Source organism: Pinus tabuliformis, chromosome X (genome assembly GCF_031772625.1).
Source record: "Pinus tabuliformis cultivar Carrire ecotype Pingquan chromosome X, CPIR1, whole genome shotgun sequence".
NCBI classification, from domain to species: domain Eukaryota; kingdom Viridiplantae; phylum Streptophyta; class Pinopsida; order Pinales; family Pinaceae; genus Pinus; species Pinus tabuliformis.
Window position 1 is genome coordinate 1237562628 of NC_142308.1, and position 9750 is coordinate 1237572377.

Sequence of the window (9750 nt, forward strand, 5' to 3'; positions counted from 1 at the left end):
CAGCTGGAAAAAGTAAGCATCCTGAAAAGAATGATGAAGAATTTTTAACACAGTGTCAGGACTAATTAGTTAACACAGCCTAATTCGTTTCTGCGTGTGACATTTTTAGTTTCGGATCGAGCATACGTGCAAATAAAATAATGATAAAGAAATTAAAATGGAGAAGAACGTTCCATATATAATATGTTTCTTTCTCATGTGGTACAGACGTTTAAAGAATTCTTTTGGTTGACTGAATTTGTTTGTTCCATTTATAGAATGTGCAAGACGCATTTATCTGAGAAATTTAGTCAACCCTCAAAAAGTCGGATAAGACTAGGATATATTGTAGTAGTAGAAATAGTTGATTTTTGAATGTTGGTTGCAGATACTATTGGATATGGACCGATATACAAGTTGTATGGCAAAATAAAATTTGTTTTATATATATGTGGAACGTAAAGTAAATGTTATTTGAATTTCTTTTAGGTTTATGATATTAATAATAAATTTGTGTTTAAAGGAATGAATTGTTTCAAAAAAATTTAATATATAAAAAATAATGTAAACGTAAAAAGGTAATGAGAAAAAAAATATAAATAACCGAAAAAATACGAAGGAAAAGAGGCTGAAGAAAGGGAGATGAAGAGTCAGGCTGGTTAGCATTCCCATTACTTTTATCTTTAAATCTTTTAGTTAAGTAATACAGAATGATGCATATGAAACATAGTGTTCTAATTATTATCAAAGATAGAAACAAAATGTTTTCCATTTCCATAATATTCTGGGGGCATATCCAGTCGAAAGAAAGGCAAAAGACTTCCCTCGTTTTATCAAAGGCATGTAAATGTTGCTTAACTAAATCTTTAAACAATAGCAAGATGCAGGTGGATGCAAATAAAAACTCAAACTCAAATGTCGAAAGAAAGGCATTAGATAGCGAGGAAAAAGATGTACAACCCCACAACCGAATAGAGTCATAAAAAGCAAGCTGGCTGATTGCTACAGAAGATGCAAAGCATGAAAATGTAGCGTACTATCAAGGCAACCATGTCTTGGTTCCTCCACATCCAAGTCCAGATCTTGGAAGCTTCCCGAGCATCTCAATTCCCTCTGCGAACACGACTCCCATGCCCATGTGCAAATGGGGCTCTATGTGGCAGTGGAACGCCCATGCTCCTGCATTGTCCGCCACGAATCTGATGGCCGTCCACCCGTATGGGAACACAACAACCGTGTTTTGCAACGGTGGATTACGGAGATTGAACTTGCCAACGTCTTGGCTTGGATTGAAAGCTCCATCGCCATAGGCGAGCACCCAGAAATCGTGGCCATGGAGGTGCCATGGATGTATGTCGCTGCTGTTAGGCGTCAAGACGTTAGCGTTCTGCAGAACAACATCGACGGTGGCGTTGAACTTAAGGGAGTAGACGGAGTTCCCTGTGACCGCGTTGGGATTTGACGGGGGTCTCATAATGTCATAGCCTTTAGAAGAATATGTTTCCGGGGCTGCTCGATGGTCGAAGGCGTTGCTCAACCTGTATTTCAAGGCCGCCAAGTATGGAGTGACAGGCAGGACGAGAGAAACGTTGTTGATTGCCCATTTGGTGTAGCCATCGATATAGTTCTGGGTATTCAAAAGCACAATCGTGCGGTCAGATTTGGGCGGAACGCGGGGGCCGAAACCCTCTCGGGCCACGATTTTGTTTGCGAAGGTCTTGCTATACGCGAAGTCGTTCCATGCCGGGATCGCGGGTGGGGCAGTGGAGGGCCAGGTGGTAGCTTGATTGGAGATGTAGTTGAAAATGGCAAAACCCGGCGGTGTGTTGGGACGTCGCCCTCTCACATTCACGGCTGCCCAGTAGTTCTTGGACGGATCCAGGTCGGCCTTAACCAGAAAAGAATATGTCTGCCCTGAATATATGTCCATGTCCTCCACCTCAAGGGGTTCGATGTAGTTTCCGCCCGCTTCCACTAACAACATAGTGTGTCCCTGCACCATAGAAGAGCAATCACATTCAATTTGAATATCGATTTCATATTTTCTTGTCTGCAAGGGGGGCTTCAATAATAATATATAGAGACCTCTATAATGAAATTGAGCGACGACAGAGCCGTGGCGCTGGCAATGCGCACACGATACGTCTTCCCTGCTTCCACCGAGAGAATGAATGGCTCGCACTGGTTATTTGTGTTGTTACAATTGGCGCTGCTAGTTCCGGCTTGAGTCGACGCCAGCGAGCAATTGTACTGTCCGCGCCCTCCGATTAGCAAAGACTGCGTACACTACAAATTCTTTCACGTGAGATCAATGGGCAGATTGTTCTTACAGTACCTCTATGCACAAAGAAACAAACATCTACCATGTCAATTGATTCTTCTAATCATTCAATAGTAGAAAGGGGAGGGTGAAAGATAAATAGGGAAGGATGTCAACATTTGTTTATTATATTTTTTTTGGTTTGAAATTAAAAATGAAGTGTATGTGATAATATCTGGTTCTTTAACAATGATGTATTGTAATCACAGGTGAGCACAGGTGAGGCCATGTGAGCGAGGCGAACTTAAATCCTTTCTGGTTAAAGGATATAAACATATCTAAGATGTAATGTATAACTGGCCTAAAAAGAAATAGTGTTGCATTGTAACCTGATGAATAAGCTAAGTATATTTGTTAAAGGTAATTATCTAGTTATATTTATTGTAAAAGGGGATTTAATGATTTATTTTAAAAATATAAAACAAATAAAATTTATTTAAAAATAATTTTACATGAATAGTTATAATGATAAATTTAGTATTAATATTACTGTAATTATTGGATTTATTCTATTTATATATATTTGATTATTGTTATAGTTTTGACCTTGAGGAAAGAAGTATAATGATCAAAAGTATTATTATAGTTTTGACTTTAGGAAAGAAGTATGAGAAGATTTGAATAATTTAAATGGTTTATGAATTTAGTAATTAAAAAAATAATTAGAATTTGATTATTAAAAAAAATTAACATAATTTATCATATTAATTGATAAAGGATTAATTATATTATATATGTTTAAAATTATTATTGAAAAATATATTATATATGATTTTATATTTTCAATATAAAATAATAATTATTTTAAAATATATATATATATATATATAATCAAAAATATTAAATATTTTTTTAATTTTTAAAATATTTTAAAGACAAAGTTTATTGAGATAATTTGGCCATGTGACCATGATTATGTTATCATCTATTATATAAACAATGAGATTCAAAGTTTACATTCTCACTTTTCAAGTTACACAGAAAATATAGACATAAAGATATTTTCATTATTCAAAAAAAAATTATATTATTTAATATAAAAAAAATAAAGATAAGATATTATCATATTTAGTGGCAATATATTGATATGGATTTTTTGTTTGAAGTATTGGGGATCTTGAATTCGATTTAAATGATGTTTGAAATGATGCCATAGATTTAATTAAAACAAAAACATAGATGCATTTTAATCTATGTAAAATATATTTCATTATGAAGATGGAAATCCAGTAAAGAACACTAAATTATTTATTATATTTATATCCAAAATAAATTATATAATAAAAAGAGATTTATGAATTAGAGAAAGATAGCAAATTTTAGATAAAAGTTGATACAATACTAAAATCAAATGTATGAAAAAGTAAAAATTAAAGAAGATAAATTATTAGATAAACTATTTATAATTTACTAGATAAAGGGTTTATAGCTATTTTAAAAGTACTAAAAATAAAATATATAACATGATAAAAAATAAACATATAAATAAAGATAATTTTTTAAATTACACAAAGATTGTAAATTTTAGATAAGAGTTTGATATTATAATAAGAAGAAGTAGATTAAAAATAATCCAAAAATTGAAAAAAATATATATTTTATAAATCATTTAACGAATAACAAAAAATATATAATAAAAATTTAATGAGACAAAGAGATTTTATCACTATCAAATTAATTTAATTAATAAGCAATATTTATATAAAATATTTATGTATAAAAATATATTAATTTTAATTAAATTTCTATCATCTAAAAGTAAGTATGCACAAAAATAAATAAATATTTATATAAATATAAATAAATATTTACACTTATTTAATAAATAAACCTATTAAAATAAAAGATATAATATAATATATTATCATATAAAACAGAAAAATAAAATATATAAAATGATAAATATATAAATAAGATAAAAATATTAACTATATGAAAAGATGTAAACAATTTATGACGTTGACATCCGAATAAAATTAAAAATAAATTTAAAAATATTTTTGTTTAGGTTATACAAATATTTTAGAGAGACTATGTAGTAAGGTCTTTATAATATTTTTGACCATATTTGAGTATGAGTAAATGAGAGTTAAATATTTGAGTATGAGTAAATGAGAGTTAAATCTTATTTATTATATGTAATATTAACATATTCACCTTGTAAGGTTTAAATATAGATGAAAGGGACTTTATTAAATTTGAATGTGGATAAAAAAGTGTTAATTTTATTTATTATATATATTTAATATATTTATTTTTTATAAGATTTGAATATGGATAAAAAGGTGCTTACTTGATTCTATTCCCAATTACAGATTTTATTTTATAAAGTAATTATGAAACCATTTATTTCACTAAAAAGTCAAACATTTTTTGTGGTAAGTAAAATTTACATGGAATTTAACAATATACTCATATACCGTCAATTTAAAAATCCATAAACAAAATTAATTAAATATTTATAATAATTAAATTAATTAATTTTTTATAATATTTTATAAAATTACAAATATATTTTTTAACTTTAATTTGATAAATTAATAAAATAAATGTATGTTTCTATTATATTGATAAATGTCTTGTTTTAAATTAGTTTTTCAAATTTAAATTTATCTTTTATAATAAAAATAAATTTGACATATCTGCTTGTTCCTTGCATCTTTATCTTTAAATCTATATTTATTGTCATCTAGTAAAATTATAAAATTAGCATTATCATGCAAATTATCAAAAGACAAATTTATAAAAAGATAATATTTATGCACTTATAACAATCACACTTCTGACATTTTATAAAAAGATAATATTGATGCACTTATAACCATCACGCTTGCATCACACTTCTGTTATGATTGTGCTAGACGTTCCTGTTGACGTTATGAAAATAACAACCATGAATACGCATGAGTACATTACCTGAGGCTCCCCGATCCATCGAAAAGGTTTCGAATGGAGGCCTGTCATTTGCTCGTAGATGCTCTTGTGCCACCAGTCGCTAACAATTATATTCAACTCTCCATCGTACGGAAACGGCTCCTTTTCGCCCTTCCCAACGTCCACTATCAGAAGCCCATACAGACCCGCAGACCGTTGCATTCCATGGTGCGCATGGTAGAAATATGTCCCAGGCTGCGCCGATTAATTCCATATACTTGATTACACTATTGAAGAAAAAATCTATGCAAAATTATGATAACAATCTAATTCATGCACATTAATGAAATAAAATTAGAATCGAATATACACTTTCAAATGAAAATGAGTTTTTCACTTGAAAAATTACGAGTCATAATCAATTTGATCATACCTTGTCCACCACGAATCTGTAAAGGTAAGTCTCCCCGGGGTTGATTGCACATTGCGTAACTGAGGCGGTCCCGTCTGACCAAGGCGTTCCTCTCTGCCAAGAGAAAAACAATTTAGAATACTTGCATTTCATACGAGGATATATCCCCTGTACTAAACAAGAAGAATGAGCACCTGTCGGATGCAATGCCAGTGTATGACTACTCCTTCAGTGGGAAGTTTATTCTCCAACTCCACCACAATGGTGTCTCCCGCTTCGGCCTGAATAGTAGGTCCTGGAAACCCCTCATTGATGGCTATCAAAACACTTTCTACACAGTCTGGAGACCACAACAAGTAATTCACTTGCCATTTATAATGCCTACTCCTGCTAAATGCAGTTTGCACAAGGGCTAATAAATCCAAGATCAACAAGAAGCTGCAGATAGATGATCGGCAGCTTCCCATGGCAATGGCGCTTGCGATCTGATCAAAACCCTTCTATAACAAATCTACTGATCTGCTATAAAATTCAGCCTATCTCACCTCAACGAGCAGTCTGCTGCAATGCTGTACTGTTTGAGGTATTTAACCTAGTGGCTTTATATAGCAGAGGGCGATAGACTTGCACATCTACTCCTCCGTAGGTATATATAGAGAGACCGTTAAACTACCAACTTGTCATTCTTCTCTTTTTTCTCTTTTTTCTTTTTTGTTAAATGTGTATAATTGATCGATAGATTCGATATGGAAGCAGAAAGCTGTCTGAATTGCAGTGCAGTTTCTTCTTTTTTGACTTTATTGCAGCCTTAGCAGGTGACCACAGACCTGTATTCGGTTCTAGATCTCCCATAGAACTTTATGTTTTGGGTTCGGTGTACATTGATAACTTTATGTTTTGGGTTCGGTGTACATTGATAATGGTGTATTGATAGATTGGAGAATAATTCGTTTCAGAGTAATGTGGAAGTTGCTTTGATCGGTGGCCCGGTAGACCGATGAGATTTCCACCTAATAAAATAGAAAAGTTTGAAAACGACTCGATGGTTGTTTTGAAGTTATCATACTAAAGTCAAAATTTTGATGACATATATATTATGTCTATATTATGCTTCAATTTTATATTGAAGACAAAATTGTTATGACATTAGAATAACCCCTCTCTTAAATGTAATTTTTTAAGAGTAAATATAGAATATATATTAATATAGAATATATTATATGTAAAAAATAAAATAAAATATTATTGGTGAATTTTATTTTAAATATTACTATTTATATAATTTTATATTTTAATGTAAAAAATATTTAGAAAGAAAGAAAGAAAAGAAGAAACTAGCTTATGGTACATATTGCTTCTTCATGTGGTTGATGTATTCAGTCTTTTTCCTGTGAAGCCTTACAATAAACACTCTAAGTTTCTCGACAAACCCCTAGCTAAATAGATTATCCAAAGAGCTAGGTGCTAGAATATTTGCATAACTTTCTTTGTTGTCTTTGAAGACCTGAAATTCTAAAATGAAATGCTTTTCTGTTTCCACTTTTTCTGAACAAAAAATTCACTCTCTTTCCTCCCACGCTTTTTTTGGCATTTTCCAATGCCTAGAATTCTTGAAAATTAGTCTTTAACTGAGCAATAAGAACTTTGGCTTTCCAAAAAATATTGACCTCTCTGTACACTTTTTGTTGGTGATTATGAGTGGGATTAAACACTTCAATATAGTACTTTTTCTTTCTCCCTAGCTCCTTATCCCAAATATGCTTGTGGAACTTCTCCATCACAAAAGATTTTATAATTATTGTTTAGGGGATATGTGTTCAAGCAAATACCCCATTTACTAAACCATTTGTTATTTTGTTGCATCCAAGTCTCATTTCTTTTGCACAATATGTCATTAAAGACAACCTTAGGCCATTTGCCCTCTTCAATTTGGTCAATTTTTTTTTAAATAATTTATGACTCACACCATAACAATTGCTTCAATAGTAGCAACCCCTGTTTCACTTAACAAGATAGTATAAGGAATTGCACTTTTAATTTTGAATTTGTTTGTAATCAAACGCTTCCGAATTTTCTCAAATTGTTTCCACTGCATGTCAGATGTACTGCTGGCCCACAGTTCACAACCATAGAGAATCACTAGAATCACTAATAGCCCAAAAAGAGTTTGAGTGGTTTTCAAGATCCATAACTTTTCCTCTCTACAACTATTTTGAAAAACATAAAATGCTTTCCAACCCCCCCAAAGTTCTTTTCTCTCTACACCCATCCCAGCTTAGATTTTTGCTGAAGTCAATTCCAACATATTTGTAATCCACAACTTCTTCCAGAATGTTGTCTTCGAAGTAGAACTTATGTTGGTTATGTTTTCCTTTTTTAAAGAAAACCTCTACTTTCGTTTTGCTAATATTGACTTGCATCCACACCCTTCTACAAAAATGATCATGGGATAGTACGTGCTCTTTCAAGCCAAGAGAAGATTTAGCAATTAGAATAAGGTCATATGCATACAAAAGAAGCCTTATAGCAAACTTTCCCAAATGGATACCATCACCCCCTTGCGAATTTAACCACTCCCCAAGCTTCTCGATATATAAACCAAAAAGGGTAGGAGACAATTGACAACCTTGCTTGACCCCAATGTCACTTCTAAAACTTTTAGAAATGCCTGCTGAAGTTCTAATTTTAACTTTCACCTCTTCATACATCTTATGCACAGCTGCTCTCAAATGTTTAGGAACCCCAAGTTCCTCCATTTTGTGCCGTAGCTTATCCCTAAGAACTATGTCAAACACTTTTCTGAAATCAACAAAGCAACAAAAGGCTTCTTCTTTTTTCTCCCAAACTTTTTTAGTGCTATGCCTTAAAGTTATACAATGATCAACTATGGAATGTTTAGGTCTAAAACAAGCTCTCCCTTTACCACGGTTATCTCTTTCTTCTTCCCACTTGATAATTTTATTTTCTAGCATGCTTCCAAATAACTTTGCAAACAAGTGTTTTATCATTATGGTCCTATAATTAGAGGGATTATTGATGTCACCACTTTTGAAAAGTGGTATTGCTAGACTAGTTGTCCAATCTGTGGGAACCCCTGTTGTATGATGTTGTTGAAAAAAATTTTAATGTGGGGTGCAAGAATATTTAAGCCCCAATTTAGATACTCTACTTGGAGTTCAGCTAAGTCTTTTACTTTTTTAACACCCAACTTCTTGATAGCCATCTCTACCTCGTACACCGTGAAGAGTTCAGTATTAGTGTTGACTAAGCAGGAGGGTCAACCTTGGGATCCTGCTCATAGAGTTGCCTTGCATATTCAAACCAGTTAGAAGTTGTAATACTATTTTCATTCTACAGCTTTCTCAGTTGGAGCTCCTTCCAAAATAATTTCGGGTTATTTTTCCCAAGGAAGATTAGTTCTTCCTTCCTTGAAACCATGAAATCGACCTTTTTCTTTCTTCATATCTACTAGTAAGTTTTTGAGCTTTATTTTATTCTTGTTTGCCTCTTTCCAAATTCTCCTTGCCTTTTTGCATTCCTTGTCAAACCAAGCATTAACCAAAAATCAACTTGTTTCATACTTCTTAAGTTTTTTCTCTTTTGCACTCTACAAGTGCGCTTTGAATTAAATGTGTTAATTCATGACTATGAAGGCTGTGAATTAGGGTTTTCTCCTTCTCAAAGAGCCTCTCTAACATCAATTTGAAGGTATTAAAATTTTATGGAGTCAAAAGAATTTTTCCCTTTGGGAGATTTTGTTGAAAATAGTGAGTTTTTTACTCTAATTACTTATTTCCAGTCTAAGAGAAACTTAAACAAATTGGCTTGTGATTTGGTTTTAAGTCCCAAAGATGATCTCCATTCAAAACTTCCTTCATTTTCTTAGACAAACCATGCGAGCAAATTACATAATCTGCTACACTTCTCCATTGTAAGTATTGCAAGTGAAATTATTGGACTTTGCTCATCTAATCAAACCATTACAAATGACTAAATCGAAGGCCCCACATAGAGTAAGCAATTGTTCACCAAAGAGATGGCATTCCTTGTTTTCTGAAATTATTTCCCACTCATGATTACTCTCTTTTGTAAGCCAAATAGGGTTGCAATCTTCTTTACAACAAAAAATGCTAGCTTGCTCACTTGCAGTCCTAGCATTAAAATC

The 9750-nt window shown here is 32.3% G+C and overlaps 1 protein-coding gene across 1 annotated transcript; it reads right to left on the reverse strand.

Moving 5' to 3' along the window:
- Window positions 1-1018: 1018 nt before the first annotated feature.
- Window positions 1019-6052, reverse strand: LOC149144435 (L-ascorbate oxidase-like). Its single transcript, XM_089447680.1, has 5 exons — window positions 5780-6052; window positions 5607-5699; window positions 5216-5428; window positions 2065-2256; window positions 1019-1972 (listed from the first exon to the last, which is right to left on the reverse strand). The coding sequence occupies exons 1-5, from the start codon at window positions 6050-6052 to the stop codon at window positions 1019-1021; spliced, it is 1725 nt and encodes a 574-aa protein (XP_089303806.1).
- Between the last annotated feature and the right edge of the window lie 3698 nt (window positions 6053-9750).

Coding starts and splice junctions, on each gene's coding strand:
- LOC149144435 (XM_089447680.1), bottom strand. CDS start 6,052: ATGGGAAGCTGCCGATCATCTATCTGCAGCTTCTTGTTGATCTTGGAT. Junction 5,429..5,606: donor ACAGATTCGTGGTGGACAAG/GTATGATCAAAT, acceptor TAATCGGCGCAG/CCTGGGACATATTTCTACCA. Junction 2,257..5,215: donor GATGGATCGGGGAGCCTCAG/GTAATGTACTCA, acceptor TAGTGTACGCAG/TCTTTGCTAATCGGAGGGCG.